The sequence below is a fragment of the Rhamphochromis longiceps genome, linkage group LG6 (genome assembly GCF_057381845.1).
Source record: "Rhamphochromis longiceps isolate RC_006_pf linkage group LG6, R_longiceps_female_GT1.1, whole genome shotgun sequence".
Classification (NCBI taxonomy): Eukaryota; Metazoa; Chordata; class Actinopteri; order Cichliformes; family Cichlidae; genus Rhamphochromis; species Rhamphochromis longiceps.
In genome coordinates, this window is record NC_140562.1 from 30,463,714 (window position 1) to 30,488,866 (window position 25,153).

The window sequence follows — 25,153 nt, forward strand, 5'->3', positions numbered from 1 at the left end:
CAATACTTACCAGTACTTGTCCTCCAGTGTGCGATGGTGGGCTGGGACGAGTGTTGTTTCTTCTCAGCATGATGATGACCTTCCTTCCATTTCCTGTTTCAGAACTGAGAATGAAGACAAAACTGGTTAACAAGGTAACAGGACATTTAAAAATTCTCTCACTTCAGGATGAGATGCTGTGTCTTCTTACGTTTCTCTTGTAAAACAGCATGTAGGCCGAGTGCTGCTGTTCCTCACAAGCTGCCGATCCGGTTGTGTGGAGCACCTGTGCGTCATTATAGGTGAGCCAGCGATCTGATGTAGAGTGCTGACTCTCCTCAGGATGGACAGAACTACAGATGTAGTGTCCTGAAATCACATTAAGACAAATGAATCCAACTTCTGGAAGTCAGCTGATTCAAGCAAACAGTGATTTTGACTTAGTGCGTCTTAGAACATCAAAAGCTTTTGTGTGTGAGTCCTTCACTGAAAAGTAGAAAGTTTTCATTTTCTGTTTGTAACAAGTCTGTTGTTTTACCTGACTCTGTGCCTCCATAATGATTGATGATGCTGACAAGACTATAACAGCCACCACCCTGAGAAGGAACAAATCCAAAGAGTGTTAGTTTCACAAAGTCTCACATCAGAGCCATAATTAAGCTGATTTGCTGAGGCTACGTCCACACTAATGCGTTTTCGTTTGAAAACACATCGTTTTCTCTCCGCTTTGACCTCCCGTCCACACTGAGATGGCGTTTTCCTCAAGGAAAAACACAGCATCTTGAAAACGCTCTCGAAAACGCACACATTTCAAAACGGAGTTGTCCCGTCGCAGTGTGGACACTCGAAAACGCAGACTTTCTAAAACGATGACGCATTTTAGTCATGTGATGCAGTCATGTGAGCAATTAAACAAAGATAGCCGAGTGCATTATACAGCGGTTGTTTTGATTGCTCTCAACTTTGACAGCCCTAAAAAAGATTAATATCAGTTTGTACATGCTCCGGATAGCTTTTCTTCAAATTCTGTAATCCTCACTCACTTTTGCGCATGCGCAGGACTGGAACGTAAGCGTTTTCGGCCGTTTCAATGCAGACGCACAACTATTTGAAAATGACTGAAAACACTAGTGTGGACACGGAGTTTTCAAATCTATCAGGGCTAGTGTGGACGTAGCCTGAGACGTTCTGCAGTCTGTTTTTACCTGATTGGATGGCACCACCAAGTCCCTCTGCAGCCTGACGGGGTCATCCACCTTCTTAATGTTGTAGGTTTGTGTAAAGCCAAACCTCTTCAGATGCAAGATCAGGACTCTGGCAGAAAAGAAAAAAAAAAAACACAAACAAGGTAGAAAATAAGAAGAATGAGTGTCAAACACAAACAGAAGATGGGAGAAAACGACTGCTCAAGTATTGTCTCGAAAAACTCTGATATTTGATGCGCCACAGTTTGGAAACCTGGTCAGTCGATCAATTCTGATGTGACCTTACTCACCTTGGCAGTGTATCAAAAGACGACTTCAGTTCTGAGGCCGTCCCTCCACAATCACAGCGAAATTCTATTTCTTGTTCCTGAACAACAGCACAGAGAAAACAGGCTTTATGGTAGAAAGAAATCTCAACATATGCACACACACATACGCACAAACACTAACAAAAAAGGTGTGTTAAGATCGCTGACACTACAACTCTATTGGAATTTGTGATCTTACCTTCAAGTATGTCTCTAACATGTTTATAATAGACCCCTCTGGAACAAGGTCAAGAGACAAGCTGGTGAAGTCCTCGTGCTGTGATGATTGGTGACCACAGCTACACATTTCAGGAGTAACGTAGTTAAAGTAAAGATCAGGTAGGTGGAAAAGAGGTATATGAAAATATTGCAACCAGCTCTGCGTTTCTGAAAGACAGGCTTACCTCTTGCATGTCCTCATGTTTTCCATTTTAAAAATGTGATGCTCTTCTACTGGGCAGGTATAACTTTGGCCCAGGAGAGCTGCGTTCCTCTCCAGGTGAGGTGCGAGCCTTTTGACCTCATTGAGGAACAATGTTAGGAATTCATGAGCGTCCTGAAAGAAAAGCAGAGAGATTTAAAACAGTACATCAAAATCAGAAGGTAAAGCAAAAAAACAAAATGTCCAAATAGCTGACGCACTTTCTGTGCACTGCCGGTGTATTCAGGAGCTTGACTGCTGAATGCCTTCTTAAAAGCTCTTAGGTGGTGATCTTTAAGGCCATAATCTGTTGACTCATGACAGTCCCTGACATCAATGAGCCTTCTGTAGAAAGGAAAGGGTAAACAGACATTTCTGCTGTTAGATCTCTTTGTTCTTCAGGTTTTTGAAGAAAGTAGAAGGTTGACGTAGCGCACCTTAAGAGCTGAGCTTCTGGATCTGTGCTCCACAAAACCTCCTGACGCCTGATGTCTCTTATGAACTCCTCAATGTTGAGGAGGCTCTGCAGGCAGGAGTTCATGTAGCAGGTGTTTCCGATGTTTGGAAACCTGACACACACGCACAACGTTTACAGTATCAGTGTAAAAGAATTCATTTTCTCCACTTTGACAAAGTGAGCTTTGGTCTTTGTGCACCACGTGTACTCACCCGAAGCAGTCTATAGTCCCAGTTTGACTTTCTATTATTTCTCCACCGCATGCTACACTGCTCCAAAAAGGTAAAAACACAAACACAAAATTAGGAAAGATGTCAGGATGCTGAGCAGTGTATGTGCATGGATGCATGAGCTTTGAAGTTGAAACATTTTGGAGGACGTCTTTCTCTTACCTGTTAAACACATGCTCCCATCCACTCTCTTGGTCCAGAAGCTCCATAATCCAAGTGTCCCAACTCAGGTCTGCTGGGATCGTTTCCGTGGTGCTTCTTACCTGATATAAATATATAGGACATAGCTGTGTGCCTCATTGCTCTTAATTGCTCTCATTTAACTGTGATGAGTAAATGCTTGATGACAGTGACTCTTTCCATAAAACATACCTTCCCGGATTTAAAAAGAGTCTTCACAGTGTTGCTCTCTGCCTCTGCATCGCTGTCAGTTTGCTGCAGAGGACGAACAAACATAAGTTTATTAAAAAGTACATTTTAAAGAGAATGTGTATTTCATATGTTTTGTGTAAAAGCAAACCGAGGAACAGCAGAAGATGTGTCTCCATTTTCTCTTCTTTTGGCCATTTTCAGGGTTAGCTGGTGTGGCAGCAACAGAAGCATCCGGGATGCTGATGAGGACAAAAGTGTAAATGTTGTGGAAATTTATAAGAAGGAGTACATTTTGCTAATATAGATTGCTAATAAAAGTGAATAACTGTAATGGAATACCAACATGAACAAAATCATGTATTTTATACATTTACACTCTACATTTTCAAACGCTAATCTCTGCATCCATATAAATAATAGACAAGACTAGAAGGAGTAAAAAAGATGTAAATACACAAGGTGGAAGAAAAATGCCAATAAAAGGGAAATAAAAGAGCTCCAACTCAACCACTGCTATAAATATCTCCAGCAGCATTAAAGACTGGCGCATTTCTTTACCTCTGATGAGACGTAGAAGGAATTTCCTTCTCTGCCACGTTTTGTTTGTGTAATTTCTGTTTAGAAACAAGAAAAGCAACATCAGTAATGGCATAAAACAAACATACCAAGTGGGTCTCTCCATGAAAAGTGTCCAGTTAGAGAATTTGGTATTATTTCATATTATTTATCACTTTAGTGAGCTGTCAGCTCATGAAGCAGATATAGGAATATCTTTAAATAAAATAAAAACAATTTATTCATGCCTTAAATTGAGTTTTAAAGTTTGTCCTATGAAATACAAAATCCTTCATTTGGTTCTGATCAAAATTCAGTTTTTACAGAAATCATCCATGAAGCTTCAAAAATGCTTATTCACCATAAAAAATATTTAGAGAAACATCCTGCAAGTCTCTTCGAACTTACCTTTCTGTGAAAAAAAAACGTTTAAACATCTTTGAACTTAATTTGAGGACATGGCTGTGTGCTAAATTGCTCTTAATTCTTCTCATTTAACTGTGATGAGTAAATGCTTGATGACAGTGACTCTTTCCATAAAACATACCTTCCAGAATTTAAAAAGAAACCAGCGACACTTTTTTTGTGTCTTCACAGTGTTGCTCTCTGCCTCTGCATCGCTGTCAGTTTGCTGCAGAGTACGAACAAACATACGTTTATTAAAAAAGTAAAGTCACTTTAAATTAACAAGTGCAATTTAAAGAGAATGTGCATTTCATATGTTTTGTGTAAAAGCAAACCGAGGAACAGCAGAGGTGTCTCCATTTTCTCTTCTTCTTTTGACCATTTTCAGTAACAGGAGCATCCGGGATGCTGATGAGGACAAAAGTGTAAATGTTATTTTTCAAAGTGCAAATTTTTAACAAGGAGTACATGCTGGAGATTGCAGATAAAAATTAATAACTGTAATGGAACAAAATCATGTATTTTGTACATTTACACTCTACATTTTCAAACGCTAATCTCTGAATCAATATAAATTATAGACAAGACTAGAAGGAGTAAAAAAGATGTAAATACACAAGGTGGAAGAAAAATGCCAATAAAAGGGAAATAAAAGAGCTCCAACTCAACCACTGCTATAAATATCTCCAGCAGCATTAAAGACTGGCGCATTTCTTTACCTCTGATGAGACGTAGAAGGAATTTCCTTCTCTGCCACGTTTTGTTTGTGTGATTTCTGTTTAGAAACAAGAAAACCAACATCAGTAATGGCATAAAACAAAGTATATGGTATGAAAATACAAAATCCTTCATTTGGATTCAAAATTCAGTTTTTACAGAAATCATCCAAGAAGCTTCCTTAAAAGTTTCAAAAATGCTTGTTTACCATAAGAAAATATTCATAGAAATGTGCTGCGAGTCTCTTCAAACTTACCTTTCTGTGAAAAAGAAGTTTAAACATCTTTGGACTTGATGTGATCGCAGCCAAAATCTCCTCAGCTTTGCAAAAGTTCAACTGAAAACAAGCAGTCAAAGGTTGTATATTTATAAACTTTCAGCATAGAACGTTCATACCCTGAACAGCAAACATCATCATTATGATGTATGGGGCAAATTTGCATATTTTGGAATGTATGCTCATTTGAACTGTATGGTGCTCGTCTCCAAGCAACTGCTACACAAAACAGGTCAAGTCAAGTGGCTTTTATTGTCATTTTAACCACGTGCAGAGGTGCTGTACAGAGTGAAACGAGACAGCGTTCCTCCGAGACCCTGGTGCTATATATGACATATACGGACAAACCCAGGACTACATAAAGTGCAGTGTGCATAAATTGCAAAAATAAACAAGACAAAACAGTGCAAAACGTGACAGAACAGGACGAAACAGACACAAGACAATGGAAATGTGCAAAATGCTGAGTATTGTGCAAAAGTAACTTGGTGTCTGTATGTATGTATATGAGTGTGAGATACTGCAGATAAGTGCTTGGTAGTGACATGTGTGAAGGTGTGCGTGTGCCAGTGCAGTCACTGAGTGTTCAGGGGTCTGACGGCTTGTGGGAAGAAACTTTTCCGTAGTTTGGTAGCGAGGGCCCGGATGTTGTGGGACCTCTTTCCAGAAGGCAGCAGGGTGAAGAGTGTGTTTGAAGGCTGTGTGGGGTCCTCCAGCAAGCGGGTGTTATAAGGAGGGGAGAGGGGCTCCAATGACCTTCTTAGCTGCTCTCACAATCCGTTGTAGGGTACTGCGATCCAATACGCTGCAGTTACCATACCAGACAGTGATGCAGCTACTTAGGATGCTCTCATTAGTCCCACTGTAAAAGGTGGTGAGAATGGATGGTGGGAGATGGGCTTTCCTCAGCTTCTGCATGAAGTAGAGACGCTGCTGGGCCTTCTTGGTTATGGAGCTGGTGTTGAGGGAGCAGGAGTGGTTCTCCGCCAGGTGGACACCAAGAAATCTGGTGCTCTTGACGACCTCCACAGAGGATCCATTCATGTTAAGTGGGCAGTGATCCCACTGTGCTCTCCTGAAGTCAACGATCTCTTTTGTTTTGTTTTGGTGTGCTGGGGGAGCAGCACAGCAAAGAAGGACTCATCCAGGCTGGAGAAACTGATCAGGAGGGCTAGCTCTGTGGTCGGCATGAAGCTGGACACTCTGGTGACAGTGGCAGAGAAAAGGACATTAAAGAAACTGATGGACATTATGAACAATGCTGGGCATCCTCTGCACATGGCCATTAACAACCAGAAGAGTCTGTTCAGTGACAGGTTGCTTCTCCCAAAGACAAGAACTAACAGACTTAAAAACTCCTTTGTCCCACACGCCATCAGACTGTTTAACTCCTCTCTGGAGGGGAGAGGGAGGGGAAACAGGAGGACAAAGGAGGGGGGAACAACTAAGCTGTAGTGCCTCTTCACCTCACTGTGCAATACCTTTTGTGCAATACTTTTGTAAATAGTCAACAGTGCAATAGACTCAATACTTGAAATGTGCAATTCACTTGTATTTTTATTTTTTATTCCTATTTATTCTATTTATCCCCTTCGTATATGCTGCTGTTCCTCACAAGCTGCAGATCCAGTTGTGTGCAGCACCTGTGCATCATTATAGGTGAGCCAAGGATCTGATGTAGAGTGTGGACTCTCCTCAGGATGGACAGAATTACAGATGCAGCAGCTGTTTCCGATGTATGGAAACCTGACACACAAACAAAAGTTTACAGTATCAGTGTAAAATAATTCATTTTGTCCAGGTTGAGAAGGTGAGCTTTGGTCCTTGTGCACCACGTGTACTCACCTGAAGCCGTCTCTAGTCTGAATTTTATTTTCCATTATTTATCCACCGCCCAAATGTTTCACTACGCTACTGCAAAAAGGTAAAAACACAAACACACAATTAGACGCTGAGCACTAGATGTGCATGTATGCTAGTGATGTGTCGAGTAATGGAGGGGGCGTTTCCGCGATGCACGTATCGAGGCTTGCTTCATTTATGGGAGGAGCTGAAAATGATGACGTCCGAAGCCTCGCTGCCCGGCTGTACCACGTGACTGGTTCATGAAGTGGTTCGAACTTTGCCGCGAGATGTGACAGCGATACAAACCCCTCAGACTTCAATCAAAATGTGGGTGTTTGATGGAGAGCTGCGGTTAGTGAGAGTTGGAGACAGCTGGGAGGCAGTTTGGAGGTTTATGAGAGTGAGGAGAGAAACTCAGGAGAGAATGGAGCCAGCTAAGAAGAGGAGGATGTCCTCCCCTGTGTGGGAACATTTTGATCTTATTCCTCCCAACAAGGTATTTCTACAGAAGATGTATTTTCATAATACTGATGGTGCAATACAATTTAAGTTAAGCTGTATTTACTTTTGTACAAGGTGAAGTGTTTGCTATGTGCCAGGGAGCTGGGATATAACAACAACACCTCATCCATGCTTAGGCACTACAGAGCTTTGCATGAGAATAAGGGGAACAGCGATTGTTGAGCAAGACCAGGTGAGCCATCAAATGCCATGATAATAATAGCATGCCGTAATGTTACTAAATGATATAACAATATTATACAAACTGTAATAAGTTACGTGTGTGATATTTATATTTGTGCTTTGTTTTTATTGTCTTTCCTCAGGAGAACAATCTCAAATAGATGAAAACCTGGTTAGCATGGTGATTGAGGACTCCCAGCCATTTAGCATTGTGGAGGACAAAGGATTTATAAGATTTGTTAAATCATTAAATCCTAGCTATGTTCTCCCCACTAAAAAGGTCATAAAAGCAGTGAAAATTTAGTTTTTACTGAATAAAATATGGGCAGGACTGACGCCTCAGTGTGTAGCTGTCCATACCTCAACGTTACAAAAGCACAACCACTGTCCACACCCCAACCACACCTCACCTCACAGTAAATGATCATTTCCATTTTAAGCATTTCCAAATAATCATTTTCCATACTGCCAGTATAAATATACACAGTATACTGCATCACTACAATATACATGTTTTACACACTCCTTTTGTTGTTGACATTTACAGGCTGTGTGCAAAAGGCCACACTCTTCAAATTCATGCCAACTAATATTTTTACGTCCAGTAGGTGTCCTACTAGAGCAAATAAAGCTTCAAGAAGCTTTGCGCTGGGGTGAACCAATTGGATGAAAAGCTTCAATGCTTCATCTGCCCATCACTAATGTATGCATGAGCTTTGAAATGTAAACATTTTGGGGGACGTTATTCTCTTACTTATTAAACACATGCTCCCATCCACTCTCTTGGTCCAGAAGCTCCATAATCCAAGTGTCCCAACTCAGGTCTGATGGCATTTTTTCAGTGGTGTTTTTAACCTCTTGGGAACTTTCACTACATTCCTTACTTGATGCAGAAAGAAGAAACGAGTCCATATCCAACCTTCAGAGCAGAGGCGATTAAGATCGGTATGGGTGTCACAGGTGTACCAGTCCGCCTTTTCTTCCAGGGCGAGAGGGGTTGCCATTCTTGTTCGCAGAACTATTCCTTTTATATTCAAAACTCAGATATGTGATCCAGGTGGGAGGTTCATACTTGTTACAGGTACAGTCAACTCCACCCCTGTAGTCCTCTTGAACATCTATGCCCCTAATTTTGACAACCCTGACTTCTTTAGTAAAATATTCAATCTTGTCTCACAATACAATGACCATAATATCATTATCGGTGGTGATTTTAATTGTTATTTCGGTCCATTGTTGGATAGGTCTTCTGCGTCCCTGGCCCCAACCTTGAGAGCTGTTTCTGTACTCAATACTCTTACTAAATCTTTGGACTTGGTTGACATTTGGAGGCACCAGCATCCGTTAGAAAAGCAATACTCTTTCTTCTCCCCTGTCCATGGCAGCTTCAGTAGAATTGACTATTTTCTTATTGATTCCAGGCTTATTTCGAAAGTGGTTAGTTCCACTTATCACAGTATTTTAGTTTCGGACCACGCACCTCTCTCAACGGTAATTGACTTCAACCTATATACCCCCCAATACAATTGGAAATTTAACCCCTCTTTATATCTAAATGACTCTTTTACGGTTTACCTATCTACTAAAATCGCAGAATTTTTACAATTTAATGATAATGGTGTAGTTTCAGACTCTGTTTTGTGGGAGTCCTTTAAAGTCGTTATTAGAGGCCATATTATTGCTTATCAAGCTTCTCAGAAGAGGGACAAACTCAGGCTGCGTACTAATATTGAGGCAGAGCTGTCTGTGTTGGAGGAGAAGTATCGCGATACCGGGGCTGCTGACACACTTAATACCATTCTCAAATTGAAATATGACTACAACCACATGTTGGGGGAGCAGGTCATGAATTGTATTCGTCGATTAAAACAGAAGCATTTTGAGCTTGGTGAAAAGGCTGACAAGGTGCTTTCCAGACAGCTGAAGGGCATTCAAGCTGAAAGGGCGATACACAGAATTCTCTCTGCAACTGGCCAGTTGCTGTCCGATCACAAGCAGATAAATGACAGATTTCGCAGTTTTTATTGTCAGTTATACACATCTAGTACTACGGCCACAGTTGCTGAAATCACTAATTTTCTTAATGCTTTAGACATCCCGACTCTTCCTGAGGCTGCACGGGGCTTACTCGATGCAGACTTTACGCTGGAGGAAATTAGAAATGCAATCTGCTCCTTTCCTAATGGAAAAGCATGTGGTCCGGACGGTTTCGGGATAGAGCTTTATAAGACACATATTGACGTTATCGCTCCCCTGCTACTTCGGATGGTAAATTGCGCAGTGTTAAACGGCTCATTCCCTCATTCTTTCTACGATGCCCATATATGTCTCCTCCTGAAAAAAGACAGAGACGAAACTAATGTTTCTTCCTATCGTCCCCTAAGTCTTCTCAACTCAGACCAAAAGATAATTGCTAAAGTCCTAACCAACCGGTTAAATAAGCACATAGGCTCTATAATTCATCCTGACCAATCGGGTTTTATCCCCAATAGATTCTCTTTTTCTAATACTAGATGTCTCTTAAATGCGATGTACTCAACGACACTGCCCAATTCTGCGGTGATTTCACTCGATGCCCAGCAGGCTTTCGACCAAGTGGAATGGAGTTATTTGTTTGCTACTCTTGAAAAATTTGGTTTTGGGTCGAATTTTTTGAATATGATTAAGTTGCTTTACGCTTGCCCTCGTTCCTCGGTCCTTACCAACCATGAGAGGTCGCTCCCGTTCCTCTTACACCGTGGGACAAGGCAGGGTTGTTGCCTCTCTCCAATGCTTTTTGCTTTAGCTCTTGAGCCGTTGGCCATTGCCATCAGAGCCAATTCCCATATCTCTGGTATAAATTGTGGCACGTCAGAGTACACCATCGGTCTGTATGCAGATGATATCATATTGGCTCTTTCAGATTTAAAGATCTCCCTTCCTCCACTTCTTAAGCTGATTGACAGCTTTGGCCACCTATCAGGGTTCACCATAAATTGGAAGAAGTCTGTTCTTATGCCGCTGTCGTCTGGTCTGGGCCCTGATTTCCTGTCTAGTTTGCCCTTTAAGGTCTCCCAGGATTACTTTTCATACCTGGGTATTAACATCCCTAGGAACTCAAAACTCCTCTTCAGGCTTAATTATTCGGTTCTAACTGATGAGCTCAAGTGTAAACTTCTCCCACTTTCAATGATTGGCCGTATCAATATAATCAAAATGGTTGTGCTCCCTAAATTCATGTACCTATTCCAGAACGTTCCTATTTTTCTCAGGTCTTCCTTTTTCAAAGCGTTGGATGCCATTATCATGCCTTTCGTTTGGGCCTACAAGCCCCCCCGCATCTCGAAGTCTCACTTGCAAAAGCCCTCGGACGAGGGTGGTCTGGGCCTTCCAGTTTTCAGACATTATTACTGGGCCTGTAATGCCAGAGCCTGGGTCTTCTGGAATCTGCCTATAGTTGGTGATGCTGTGGGATGCAGGTCCAGCCCTAAATGGCTCGAATTGGAGCTTAGCACTGCTATCGAGCACACTGGAGCATCCTTGCCAGCTATCTTATTTTCAAAATCGGTTATTAAAAGTGCATGTGATGACTTTATTCTTTGCAACTCCGTAAAAATATTGAATCAAATTAAGAGAATCTTGAACCTCCCGGTAGTGTCAACTTTTGCCCCGATCTGCCACAATCCTAGCTTTACGCCTAGTACAATGGATGCTGCTTTCAAACAATGGCCTGTCAAAGGGTTAATTGCTATAAAGGATCTTTATATTGACAATCATTTTGCCTCTTTTGCTCAGCTTCAGACAAAGTACAATCTCCCTACAAGTCATTTTTTTCGGTACTTACAAATTAGGAATTATGTCAAGCAAGCATTCTCAAATTTAGATACCATCCCCATACAGCATGTCTTTTACAATATGATGAACGAACCTCCCACCTCAAAACACTTAATTTCTCGGCTTGTCAACCTTTTTTCTTCGGCAGCCCCCTCTTGCCATATTAAAGAGGCTTGGACAAGGGACACTGGTTTGGTTATCTCTGACGATCTATGGGCTGAAGTGTTAAGTCGGATAAAACTATGCTCTGTTAACGCCCGGCTTCAGTTAATTCAATTTAAGGTTGTCCATAGACTGCACTATTCCAAAACCAAATTGAACAAGATTTTTCCTAACGTTTCCCCCAAATGTGATAAATGTAAACTTGTGGACGGTACTCTTGGGCATCTTTTTTGGTCCTGTTCTACGCTTACAGCCTTTTGGACTAGTATTTTTAGTTTCTATAGCACTGTTTATGATAGGCAACTGTATCCTGACTGTCTTATGGTGATCCTGGGCTGCTCCGGCGACTCCTTGGCACTTCCCTTTGCTGTTCAACAGGCCCTCATGTTTGGTATGGTGATTGCCAAACGTTTGATTCTGGGGGAGTGGAAATCTGCCTCCCCTCCCTGCTTCAAGAGGTGGCTCGAGGAGATGGTCTCCTGTCTATACCTGGAAGAAATTCGGTTCTCTACGTCTGATTCCATGGAGAAGTTCAGGAAGATATGGGGGCCCTTTATAGACCACATTAAGAAGGACAGTCCACGCCCTGGGTCCTGACCACATTGTTTTAACTGCTTTCATTCTGAGCTGTTGCCCATAACTGTTTTTGCATGATTGTTATCAGCTCCTCCTAGCGATCTTTGGATTTGATCTTGTGGATTGGACTCACTAGATTGTGAGTTGTTTGACATGTATACCAGTTGCTTTGTTTGCTTCTCTGCTGTTTTTAATAAGTGCTGGCCTTGTACCCTGTTGTGTGGTTTGTTGCTCTGTTTTTTTTGTTTGTTTGTTTGTTTTTTTTGGTTGTTATTGTCTTTATTGTCTGTGTTCTTCTGTCCCGCTGTTTGTGAATGTGTAAAAAAATTTTGAAACTTGCATAAATAAATACATTAAAAAAAAAGAAAAAAAAAGAAAGAAGAAACGAGTCAGGGATGCATAGCAAGCACAACAAGACACCAGCAGCCCAGACCTTTCACCAACTGAAGACATTTGCAGCACCATAAAACATGACAGAGAAGAGCTGGGACTATGTGAAAGGGTGAAGTGCTGCAGTAAAGTTGCAATGGTCCTATCTTTTATACAGTCTATGGTTCACTCTATTCGATTACCCTTTTCTCATGTTTTTGTTAGTTAGGGAGATAAGACATTGTTATTTGGTTTTATTCTTTTCATAAATAAGTTTTGTACATCCTTTAGATACGGTCCCTTTTGTTTGTTGTTTTGGGGTCCACCCCGAAGCTGTAGTTCGCTCCTTTCCTTTGTTAGAATTCAATCACTGTGAAAAAAAATCACCATCAAAATTGTACTGGTTGTGTGATGTGCTGCTTGGGGTCAGACAGGGGTGGATCACCCTTATATTATGGTCTGGCCACCCTTAGACAGGCCATAACACTAACTAAAATGAAAATTAAAACTAGACTTATAACTGGCTGGCTGGTGTCCTTACCAGTGTCCTTGGGTCTGAACTGTGGGCTCCTCTTTCCAGGTGTTCGTACTGCCTGAGTGGCACCAAGGTGTGCTGTCTTGCCTCTTTTGGGTTTTCTGCATGTTTCTGGCTCAACATGCAAGTATCCACTTCTTGACGTTCGCTGTTGGTTGCAGCCACTTGAGGTTTTTGGGCTCATTTGGGTTCTCAACACTGGGCGACTTTGATGGGAGTGAAAGCATCCTCACAACATAAATCACCACACTACCTGCTTTTGTTTCAGGTTTTTTCTTTATCCTTGTTAACATGTTTGGGTACTGGGTTTACCTGTAATGCATTTTGTGCTCCAAAAGCTGTTATTTTGTGCAGCTGTGCTCCAAAAGCTGTAAGCATGACCTTTCTTATCATTAGATTGTGCCACACCAGCACCTGAGAGAAAAGCTTTGAGTTTGATTTTGTGTTTGTGTTTTGCAGGCACTCAGGAGAATAAGTCATGATGTTTCTTGTGTTTGTCATGTTAGTATCTCAGTGCTTGTCAATCACCAGTCAACAGTGTCACCACTGTGAACAACATCCTGCGACTGTTTGAGCCAAAACCTTCGAGAAGTCCCTGCAGCTGCTTCAAAACTCATCACTGAGCTCGATCTCTCTTTTAACACGCTGGAGACAACAATGAAAGATGACTTTCTTTCATATGCTGCTTTGAGGGCTTTGCTGATGAAGTTCAGCCAAAACAGGAAACATGCAGCAGGAGACAGTAACTTGTTAAAATGTTATAAAAGGTACAATTAAAGATTTTCACCCTACAGGGTTGTCAATGATCCAAGGATAAATGTCTAATTTGGTCAAAAGTTTATAAGCCATTTCTGGAGAGACTGCAGTGGAAATGTTGTCACTTTTGGACTTTGCTACCTGCAGCTAAACATTTGCAGCTAAATCATTTATTTAAAAGCAGAAGCTGCAACTGATCGAGTGAATGTTTGTCTGAAAACTTAAACTGAACTCCAAGCGTACCATTGCTCCAGCTTACCATCTTTACCTGAGTGAATCAGTTTGTTGAACAATCTAAATGATTCAGAAACTTCTGTGACATCAACTTAACTAAGGCTCATTACAAATTTCACAAAACACTGCTGAATACTTTTAATATTTTTTTTATTAGTTATTTTTGTTTTGTTGTTATTTTGATTTTAATAAAACAAAATAACATAAAGAATCAAATTGTTTCTTTGTTTTTTTAAATTTAATTTATTTTACAAATAAATTAATAATAATATTAATAATAATAACAACAAATTAGTGCTGTCAGCGTAAACGTCATTAGTTAAAATGACGTTAACGCTGACAGCACTAATTTGTTGTTCCAGAGAGCAAGCCAAACACTGGTCTAGAAAAGGACGATCTCTAGTAGTGCTGCACTACTAGTAGATTTTGTTTTAACCTCCTAGGACCTGGTGTCCACATATGTGGACATAACATTTATGAGACCAAAATACAAAATTTTGCTCTTCAAAAACCTGATATCCACTTATGAGGGAGGACATTACACTGCCCCTGTTCAATCGAACTTTAAAATGAATGTCCTCATATGTGGATCTCATTTTTTTGAGAAACAAAAAAAAGATAGTCCGAATCTGATGTCTTTGTTTTCACATTCATCAGGTCCCAATCAACCCAAATGGCACAGAGAAATTAAAAATGCATGCCATGAAAGAGTTCAGGTCTTAGGATGTTAAAAATGTCCCTGCTGATGAGACCAGTGAATGTGGGGCGACAGTGGCAAGAAAAAACTCCCTCCTGGAGGAAGAAATCTTGGGAGGACCAGGCTCTCTGGGAGGACCCTCCCTCCTGAGGGCAATACTTACCAGTACTTGTCCTCCAGTGTGCGATGGTGGGCTGGGACGAGTGTTGTTTCTTCTCAGCATGATGATGACCTTCCTTCCATTTCCTGTTTCAGAACTGAGAATGAAGACAAAACTGGTTAACAAGGTAACAGGACATTTAAAAATTCTCTCACTTCAGGATGAGATGCTGTGTCTTCTTACGTTTCTCTTGTAAAACAGCATGTAGGCCGAGTGCTGCTGTTCCTCACAAGCTGCCGATCCGGTTGTGTGGAGCACCTGTGCGTCATTATAGGTGAGCCAGCGATCTGATGTAGAGTGCTGACTCTCCTCAGGATGGACAGAACTACAGATGTAGTGTCCTGAAATCACATTAAGACAAATGAATCCAACTTCTGGAAGTCAGCTGATTCAAGCAAACAGTGATTTTGACTTAGTGCGTCTTAGAACATCAAAAGCTTTTGTGTGTGAGTCCTTCACTGAAAAGTAGAAAGTTTTCATTTTCTGTTTGTAACAAGTCTGTTGTTTTACCTGACTCTGTGCCTCCATAATGATTGATGATGCTGACAAGACTATAACAGCCACCACCCTGAGAAGGAACAAATCCAAAGAGTGTTAGTTTCACAAAGTCTCACATCAGAGCCATAATTAAGCTGATTTGCTGAGGCTACGTCCACACTAATGCGTTTTCGTTTGAAAACACATCGTTTTCTCTCCGCTTTGACCTCCCGTCCACACTGAGATGGCGTTTTCCTCAAGGAAAAACACAGCATCTTGAAAACGCTCTCGAAAACGCACACATTTCAAAACGGAGTTGTCCCGTCGCAGTGTGGACACTCGAAAACGCAGACTTTCTAAAACGATGACGCATTTTAGTCATGTGATGCAGTCATGTGAGCAATTAAACAAAGATAGCCGAGTGCATTATACAGCGGTTGTTTTGATTGCTCTCAACTTTGACAGCCCTAAAAAAGATTAATATCAGTTTGTACATGCTCCGGATAGCTTTTCTTCAAATTCTGTAATCCTCACTCACTTTTGCGCATGCGCAGGACTGGAACGTAAGCGTTTTCGGCCGTTTCAATGCAGACGCACAACTATTTGAAAATGACTGAAAACACTAGTGTGGACACGGAGTTTTCAAATCTATCAGGGCTAGTGTGGACGTAGCCTGAGACGTTCTGCAGTCTGTTTTTACCTGATTGGATGGCACCACCAAGTCCCTCTGCAGCCTGACGGGGTCATCCACCTTCTTAATGTTGTAGGTTTGTGTAAAGCCAAACCTCTTCAGATGCAAGATCAGGACTCTGGCAGAAAAGAAAAAAAAAAAACACAAACAAGGTAGAAAATAAGAAGAATGAGTGTCAAACACAAACAGAAGATGGGAGAAAACGACTGCTCAAGTATTGTCTCGAAAAACTCTGATATTTGATGCGCCACAGTTTGGAAACCTGGTCAGTCGATCAATTCTGATGTGACCTTACTCACCTTGGCAGTGTATCAAAAGACGACTTCAGTTCTGAGGCCGTCCCTCCACAATCACAGCGAAATTCTATTTCTTGTTCCTGAACAACAGCACAGAGAAAACAGGCTTTATGGTAGAAAGAAATCTCAACATATGCACACACACATACGCACAAACACTAACAAAAAAGGTGTGTTAAGATCGCTGACACTACAACTCTATTGGAATTTGTGATCTTACCTTCAAGTATGTCTCTAACATGTTTATAATAGACCCCTCTGGAACAAGGTCAAGAGACAAGCTGGTGAAGTCCTCGTGCTGTGATGATTGGTGACCACAGCTACACATTTCAGGAGTAACGTAGTTAAAGTAAAGATCAGGTAGGTGGAAAAGAGGTATATGAAAATATTGCAACCAGCTCTGCGTTTCTGAAAGACAGGCTTACCTCTTGCATGTCCTCATGTTTTCCATTTTAAAAATGTGATGCTCTTCTACTGGGCAGGTATAACTTTGGCCCAGGAGAGCTGCGTTCCTCTCCAGGTGAGGTGCGAGCCTTTTGACCTCATTGAGGAACAATGTTAGGAATTCATGAGCGTCCTGAAAGAAAAGCAGAGAGATTTAAAACAGTACATCAAAATCAGAAGGTAAAGCAAAAAAACAAAATGTCCAAATAGCTGACGCACTTTCTGTGCACTGCCGGTGTATTCAGGAGCTTGACTGCTGAATGCCTTCTTAAAAGCTCTTAGGTGGTGATCTTTAAGGCCATAATCTGTTGACTCATGACAGTCCCTGACATCAATGAGCCTTCTGTAGAAAGGAAAGGGTAAACAGACATTTCTGCTGTTAGATCTCTTTGTTCTTCAGGTTTTTGAAGAAAGTAGAAGGTTGACGTAGCGCACCTTAAGAGCTGAGCTTCTGGATCTGTGCTCCACAAAACCTCCTGACGCCTGATGTCTCTTATGAACTCCTCAATGTTGAGGAGGCTCTGCAGGCAGGAGTTCATGTAGCAGGTGTTTCCGATGTTTGGAAACCTGACACACACGCACAACGTTTACAGTATCAGTGTAAAAGAATTCATTTTCTCCACTTTGACAAAGTGAGCTTTGGTCTTTGTGCACCACGTGTACTCACCCGAAGCAGTCTATAGTCCCAGTTTGACTTTCTATTATTTCTCCACCGCATGCTACACTGCTCCAAAAAGGTAAAAACACAAACACAAAATTAGGAAAGATGTCAGGATGCTGAGCAGTGTATGTGCATGGATGCATGAGCTTTGAAGTTGAAACATTTTGGAGGACGTCTTTCTCTTACCTGTTAAACACATGCTCCCATCCACTCTCTTGGTCCAGAAGCTCCATAATCCAAGTGTCCCAACTCAGGTCTGCTGGGATCGTTTCCGTGGTGCTTCTTACCTGATATAAATATATAGGACATAGCTGTGTGCCTCATTGCTCTTAATTGCTCTCATTTAACTGTGATGAGTAAATGCTTGATGACAGTGACTCTTTCCATAAAACATACCTTCCCGGATTTAAAAAGAGTCTTCACAGTGTTGCTCTCTGCCTCTGCATCGCTGTCAGTTTGCTGCAGAGGACGAACAAACATAAGTTTATTAAAAAGTACATTTTAAAGAGAATGTGTATTTCATATGTTTTGTGTAAAAGCAAACCGAGGAACAGCAGAAGATATGTCTCCATTTTCTCTTCTTTTGGCCATTTTCAGGGTTAGCTGGTGTGGCAGCAACAGAAGCATCCGGGATGCTGATGAGGACAAAAGTGTAAATGTTGTGGAAATTTATAAGAAGGAGTACATTTTGCTAATATAGATTGCTAATAAAAGTGAATAACTGTAATGGAATACCAACATGAACAAAATCATGTATTTTATACATTTACACTCTACATTTTCAAACGCTAATCTCTGCATCCATATAAATAATAGACAAGACTAGAAGGAGTAAAAAAGATGTAAATACACAAGGTGGAAGAAAAATGCCAATAAAAGGGAAATAAAAGAGCTCCAACTCAACCACTGCTATAAATATCTCCAGCAGCATTAAAGACTGGCGCATTTCTTTACCTCTGATGAGACGTAGAAGGAATTTCCTTCTCTGCCACGTTTTGTTTGTGTAATTTCTGTTTAGAAACAAGAAAAGCAACATCAGTAATGGCATAAAACAAACATACCAAGTGGGTCTCTCCATGAAAAGTGTCCAGTTAGAGAATTTGGTATTATTTCATATTATTTATCACTTTAGTGAGCTGTCAGCTCATGAAGCAGATATAGGAATATCTTTAAATAAAATAAAAACAATTTATTCATGCCTTAAATTGAGTTTTAAAGTTTGTCCTATGAAATACAAAATCCTTCATTTGGTTCTGATCAAAATTCAGTTTTTACAGAAATCATCCATGAAGCTTCAAAAATGCTTATTCACCATAAAAAATATTTAGAGAAACATCCTGCAAGTCTCTTCGAACTTACCTTTCTGTGAAAAAAAAACGTTTAAACATCTTTGAACTTAATTTGAGGACATGGCTGTGTGCTAAATTGCTCTTAATTCTTCTCATTTAACTGTGATGAGTAAATGCTTGATGACAGTGACTCTTTCCATAAAACATACCTTCCAGAATTTAAAAAGAAACCAGCGACACTTTTTTTGTGTCTTCACAGTGTTGCTCTCTGCCTCTGCATCGCTGTCAGTTTGCTGCAGAGTACGAACAAACATACGTTTATTAAAAAAGTAAAGTCACTTTAAATTAACAAGTGCAATTTAAAGAGAATGTGCATTTCATATGTTTTGTGTAAAAGCAAACCGAGGAACAGCAGAGGTGTCTCCATTTTCTCTTCTTCTTTTGACCATTTTCAGTAACAGGAGCATCCGGGATGCTGATGAGGACAAAAGTGTAAATGTTATTTTTCAAAGTGCAAATTTTTAACAAGGAGTACATGCTGGAGATTGCAGATAAAAATTAATAACTGTAATGGAACAAAATCATGTATTTTGTACATTTACACTCTACATTTTCAAACGCTAATCTCTGAATCAATATAAATTATAGACAAGACTAGAAGGAGTAAAAAAGATGTAAATACACAAGGTGGAAGAAAAATGCCAATAAAAGGGAAATAAAAGAGCTCCAACTCAACCACTGCTATAAATATCTCCAGCAGCATTAAAGACTGGCGCATTTCTTTACCTCTGATGAGACGTAGAAGGAATTTCCTTCTCTGCCACGTTTTGTTTGTGTGATTTCTGTTTAGAAACAAGAAAAGCAACATCAGTAATGGCATAAAACAAAGTATATGGTATGAAAATACAAAATCCTTCATTTGGATTCAAAATTCAGTTTTTACAGAAATCATCCAAGAAGCTTCCTTAAAAGTTTCAAAAATGCTTGTTTACCATAAGAAAATATTCATAGAAATGTGCTGCGAGTCTCTTCAAACTTACCTTTCTGTGAAAAAGAAGTTTAAACATCTTTGGACTTGATGTGATCGCAGCCAAAATCTCCTCAGCTTTGCAAAAGTTCAACTGAAAACAAGCAGTCAAAGGTTGTATATTTATAAACTTTCAGCATAGAACGTTCATACCCTGAACAGCAAACATCATCATTATGATGTATGGGGCAAATTTGCATATTTTGGAATGTATGCTCATTTGAACTGTATGGTGCTCGTCTCCAAGCAACTGCTACACAAAACAGGTCAAGTCAAGTGGCTTTTATTGTCATTTTAACCACGTGCAGAGGTGCTGTACAGAGTGAAACGAGACAGCGTTCCTCCGAGACCCTGGTGCTATATATGACATATACGGACAAACCCAGGACTACATAAAGTGCAGTGTGCATAAATTGCAAAAATAAACAAGACAAAACAGTGCAAAACGTGACAGAACAGGACGAAACAGACACAAGAAAATGGAAATGTGCAAAATGCTGAGTATTGTGCAAAAGTAACTTGGTGTCTGTATGTATGTATATGAGTGTGAGATACTGCAGATAAGTGCTTGGTAGTGACATGTGTGAAGGTGTGCGTGTGCCAGTGCAGTCACTGAGTGTTCAGGGGTCTGACGGCTTGTGGGAAGAAACTTTTCCGTAGTTTGGTAGCGAGGGCCCGGATGTTGTGGGACCTCTTTCCAGAAGGCAGCAGGGTGAAGAGTGTGTTTGAAGGCTGTGTGGGGTCCTCCAGCAAGCGGGTGTTATAAGGAGGGGAGAGGGGCTCCAATGACCTTCTTAGCTGCTCTCACAATCCGTTGTAGGGTACTGCGATCCAATACGCTGCAGTTACCATACCAGACAGTGATGCAGCTACTTAGGATGCTCTCATTAGTCCCACTGTAAAAGGTGGTGAGAATGGATGGTGGGAGATGGGCTTTCCTCAGCTTCTGCATGAAGTAGAGACGCTGCTGGGCCTTCTTGGTTATGGAGCTGGTGTTGAGGGAGCAGGAGTGGTTCTCCGCCAGGTGGACACCAAGAAATCTGGTGCTCTTGACGACCTCCACAGAGGATCCATTCATGTTAAGTGGGCAGTGATCCCACTGTGCTCTCCTGAAGTCAACGATCTCTTTTGTTTTGTTTTGGTGTGCTGGGGGAGCAGCACAGCAAAGAAGGACTCATCCAGGCTGGAGAAACTGATCAGGAGGGCTAGCTCTGTGGTCGGCATGAAGCTGGACACTCTGGTGACAGTGGCAGAGAAAAGGACATTAAAGAAACTGATGGACATTATGAACAATGCTGGGCATCCTCTGCACATGGCCATTAACAACCAGAAGAGTCTGTTCAGTGACAGGTTGCTTCTCCCAAAGACAAGAACTAACAGACTTAAAAACTCCTTTGTCCCACACGCCATCAGACTGTTTAACTCCTCTCTGGAGGGGAGAGGGAGGGGAAACAGGAGGACAAAGGAGGGGGAACAACTAAGCTGTAGTGCCTCTTCACCTCACTGTGCAATACCTTTTGTGCAATACTTTTGTAAATAGTCAACAGTGCAATAGACTCAATACTTGAAATGTGCAATTCACTTGTATTTTTATTTTTTATTCCTATTTATTCTATTTATCCCCTTCGTATATGCTGCTGTTCCTCACAAGCTGCAGATCCAGTTGTGTGCAGCACCTGTGCATCATTATAGGTGAGCCAAGGATCTGATGTAGAGTGTGGACTCTCCTCAGGATGGACAGAATTACAGATGCAGCAGCTGTTTCCGATGTATGGAAACCTGACACACAAACAAAAGTTTACAGTATCAGTGTAAAATAATTCATTTTGTCCAGGTTGAGAAGGTGAGCTTTGGTCCTTGTGCACCACGTGTACTCACCTGAAGCCGTCTCTAGTCTGAATTTTATTTTCCATTATTTATCCACCGCCCAAATGTTTCACTACGCTACTGCAAAAAGGTAAAAACACAAACACACAATTAGACGCTGAGCACTAGATGTGCATGTATGCTAGTGATGTGTCGAGTAATGGAGGGGGCGTTTCCGCGATGCACGTATCGAGGCTTGCTTCATTTATGGGAGGAGCTGAAAATGATGACGTCCGAAGCCTCGCTGCCCGGCTGTACCACGTGACTGGTTCATGAAGTGGTTCGAACTTTGCCGCGAGATGTGACAGCGATACAAACCCCTCAGACTTCAATCAAAATGTGGGTGTTTGATGGAGAGCTGCGGTTAGTGAGAGTTGGAGACAGCTGGGAGGCAGTTTGGAGGTTTATGAGAGTGAGGAGAGAAACTCAGGAGAGAATGGAGCCAGCTAAGAAGAGGAGGATGTCCTCCCCTGTGTGGGAACATTTTGATCTTATTCCTCCCAACAAGGTATTTCTACAGAAGATGTATTTTCATAATACTGATGGTGCAATACAATTTAAGTTAAGCTGTATTTACTTTTGTACAAGGTGAAGTGTTTGCTATGTGCCAGGGAGCTGGGATATAACAACAACACCTCATCCATGCTTAGGCACTACAGAGCTTTGCATGAGAATAAGGGGAACAGCGATTGTTGAGCAAGACCAGGTGAGCCATCAAATGCCATGATAATAATAGCATGCCGTAATGTTACTAAATGATATAACAATATTATACAAACTGTAATAAGTTACGTGTGTGATATTTATATTTGTGCTTTGTTTTTATTGTCTTTCCTCAGGAGAACAATCTCAAATAGATGAAAACCTGGTTAGCATGGTGATTGAGGACTCCCAGCCATTTAGCATTGTGGAGGACAAAGGATTTATAAGATTTGTTAAATCATTAAATCCTAGCTATGTTCTCCCCACTAAAAAGGTCATAAAAGCAGTGAAAATTTAGTTTTTACTGAATAAAATATGGGCAGGACTGACGCCTCAGTGTGTAGCTGTCCATACCTCAACGTTACAAAAGCACAACCACTGTCCACACCCCAACCACACCTCACCTCACAGTAAATGATCATTTCCATTTTAAGCATTTCCAAATAATCATTTTCCATACTGCCAGTATAAATATACACAGTATACTGCATCACTACAATATACATGTTTTACACACTCCTTTTGTTGTTGACATTTACAGGCTGTGTGCAAAAGGCCACACTCTTCAAATTCATGCCAACTAATATTTTTACGTCCAGTAGGTGTCCTACTAGAGCAAATAAAGCTTCAAGAAGCTTTGCGCTGGGGTGAACCAATTGGATGAAAAGCTTCAATGCTTCATCTGCCCATCACTAATGTATGCATGAGCTTTGAAATGTAAACATTTTGGGGGACGTTATTCTCTTACTTATTAAACACATGCTCCCATCCACTCTCTTGGTCCAGAAGCTCCATAATCCAAGTGTCCCAACTCAGGTCTGATGGCATTTTTTCAGTGGTGTTTTTAACCTCTTGGGAACTTTCACTACATTCCTTACTTGATGCAGAAAGAAGAAACGAGTCCATATCCAACCTTCAGAGCAGAGGCGATTAAGATCGGTATGGGTGTCACAGGTGTACCAGTCCGCCTTTTCTTCCAGGGCGAGAGGGGTTGCCATTCTTGTTCGCAGAACTATTCCTTTTATATTCAAAACTCAGATATGTGATCCAGGTGGGAGGTTCATACTTGTTACAGGTACAGTCAACTCCACCCCTGTAGTCCTCTTGAACATCTATGCCCCTAATTTTGACAACCCTGACTTCTTTAGTAAAATATTCAATCTTGTCTCACAATACAATGACCATAATATCATTATCGGTGGTGATTTTAATTGTTATTTCGGTCCATTGTTGGATAGGTCTTCTGCGTCCCTGGCCCCAACCTTGAGAGCTGTTTCTGTACTCAATACTCTTACTAAATCTTTGGACTTGGTTGACATTTGGAGGCACCAGCATCCGTTAGAAAAGCAATACTCTTTCTTCTCCCCTGTCCATGGCAGCTTCAGTAGAATTGACTATTTTCTTATTGATTCCAGGCTTATTTCGAAAGTGGTTAGTTCCACTTATCACAGTATTTTAGTTTCGGACCACGCACCTCTCTCAACGGTAATTGACTTCAACCTATATACCCCCCAATACAATTGGAAATTTAACCCCTCTTTATATCTAAATGACTCTTTTACGGTTTACCTATCTACTAAAATCGCAGAATTTTTACAATTTAATGATAATGGTGTAGTTTCAGACTCTGTTTTGTGGGAGTCCTTTAAAGTCGTTATTAGAGGCCATATTATTGCTTATCAAGCTTCTCAGAAGAGGGACAAACTCAGGCTGCGTACTAATATTGAGGCAGAGCTGTCTGTGTTGGAGGAGAAGTATCGCGATACCGGGGCTGCTGACACACTTAATACCATTCTCAAATTGAAATATGACTACAACCACATGTTGGGGGAGCAGGTCATGAATTGTATTCGTCGATTAAAACAGAAGCATTTTGAGCTTGGTGAAAAGGCTGACAAGGTGCTTTCCAGACAGCTGAAGGGCATTCAAGCTGAAAGGGCGATACACAGAATTCTCTCTGCAACTGGCCAGTTGCTGTCCGATCACAAGCAGATAAATGACAGATTTCGCAGTTTTTATTGTCAGTTATACACATCTAGTACTACGGCCACAGTTGCTGAAATCAGGGGCAGGGATAGCTCAGTAGGTAAAGTGGTCGCCCCATGATCGGAAGGTCGGCGGTTCGAATCCACTTAACGGCTACCCTGAGGTACCCCTGAGCAAGGTACCGTCCCTACACACTGCTCCCCGGGCGCCTGCTTAGTGGGCTGCCCACTGCTTCACTGAGTGAATGGGTCAAATGCAGAGAAAAACAAGTAATTTCCCCATGGGGATCAATAAAGTATCCATTAATTTTCTTAATGCTTTAGACATCCCGACTCTTCCTGAGGCTGCACGGGGCTTACTCGATGCAGACTTTACGCTGGAGGAAATTAGAAATGCAATCTGCTCCTTTCCTAATGGAAAAGCATGTGGTCCGGACGGTTTCGGGATAGAGCTTTATAAGACACATATTGACGTTATCGCTCCCCTGCTACTTCGGATGGTAAATTGCGCAGTGTTAAACGGCTCATTCCCTCATTCTTTCTACGATGCCCATATATGTCTCCTCCTGAAAAAAGACAGAGACGAAACTAATGTTTCTTCCTATCGTCCCCTAAGTCTTCTCAACTCAGACCAAAAGATAATTGCTAAAGTCCTAACCAACCGGTTAAATAAGCACATAGGCTCTATAATTCATCCTGACCAATCGGGTTTTATCCCCAATAGATTCTCTTTTTCTAATACTAGATGTCTCTTAAATGCGATGTACTCAACGACACTGCCCAATTCTGCGGTGATTTCACTCGATGCCCAGCAGGCTTTCGACCAAGTGGAATGGAGTTATTTGTTTGCTACTCTTGAAAAATTTGGTTTTGGGTCGAATTTTTTGAATATGATTAAGTTGCTTTACGCTTGCCCTCGTTCCTCGGTCCTTACCAACCATGAGAGGTCGCTCCCGTT

At 41.2% G+C, this 25,153-nt stretch overlaps 2 protein-coding genes across 2 annotated transcripts; both read right to left on the minus strand.

Annotated features, from left to right (window-relative positions):
- LOC146668287 (ubiquitin carboxyl-terminal hydrolase 12-like) lies at nt 1-4,932 on the minus strand. Its single transcript, XM_085408636.1, has 18 exons — nt 4,906-4,932; nt 4,652-4,707; nt 4,268-4,340; nt 4,075-4,158; nt 3,531-3,586; nt 3,121-3,211; nt 2,973-3,035; nt 2,763-2,863; nt 2,583-2,639; nt 2,351-2,482; nt 2,135-2,258; nt 1,897-2,048; nt 1,692-1,791; nt 1,475-1,551; nt 1,185-1,293; nt 518-575; nt 191-348; nt 1-104 (listed from the first exon to the last, which is right to left on the minus strand). Exons 1-18 carry the CDS (start codon nt 4,930-4,932, stop codon nt 99-101), a joined length of 1,524 nt encoding a protein of 507 aa, XP_085264762.1. The 3' UTR covers nt 1-98.
- Nucleotides 4,933-14,750: 9,818 nt separating this feature from the next.
- LOC146668288 (ubiquitin carboxyl-terminal hydrolase 12-like) lies at nt 14,751-19,682 on the minus strand. Its single transcript, XM_085408637.1, has 18 exons — nt 19,656-19,682; nt 19,402-19,457; nt 19,018-19,090; nt 18,825-18,908; nt 18,281-18,336; nt 17,871-17,961; nt 17,723-17,785; nt 17,513-17,613; nt 17,333-17,389; nt 17,101-17,232; nt 16,885-17,008; nt 16,647-16,798; nt 16,442-16,541; nt 16,225-16,301; nt 15,935-16,043; nt 15,268-15,325; nt 14,941-15,098; nt 14,751-14,854 (listed from the first exon to the last, which is right to left on the minus strand). Exons 1-18 carry the CDS (start codon nt 19,680-19,682, stop codon nt 14,849-14,851), a joined length of 1,524 nt encoding a protein of 507 aa, XP_085264763.1. The 3' UTR covers nt 14,751-14,848.
- Between the last annotated feature and the right edge of the window lie 5,471 nt (nt 19,683-25,153).

What these genes read in the sequence shown, in the direction of transcription:
- LOC146668287 (XM_085408636.1), bottom strand. Translation starts at nt 4,932, where the DNA reads ATGTTTAAACTTCTTTTTCACAGAAAG. An exon ending in AACTTCTTTTTCACAGAAAG is followed by an intron (nt 4,708 to 4,905) that starts GTAAGTTTGAAG and finishes GTTTCTAAACAG; the next exon opens with AAATCACACAAACAAAACGT. An exon ending in TCTTTTGATACACTGCCAAG is followed by an intron (nt 1,294 to 1,474) that starts GTGAGTAAGGTC and finishes CTTTTCTGCCAG; the next exon opens with AGTCCTGATCTTGCATCTGA.
- LOC146668288 (XM_085408637.1), bottom strand. Translation starts at nt 19,682, where the DNA reads ATGTTTAAACTTCTTTTTCACAGAAAG. An exon ending in TGTTAGAGACATACTTGAAG is followed by an intron (nt 16,302 to 16,441) that starts GTAAGATCACAA and finishes GCTGTTGTTCAG; the next exon opens with GAACAAGAAATAGAATTTCG. An exon ending in TCTTTTGATACACTGCCAAG is followed by an intron (nt 16,044 to 16,224) that starts GTGAGTAAGGTC and finishes CTTTTCTGCCAG; the next exon opens with AGTCCTGATCTTGCATCTGA.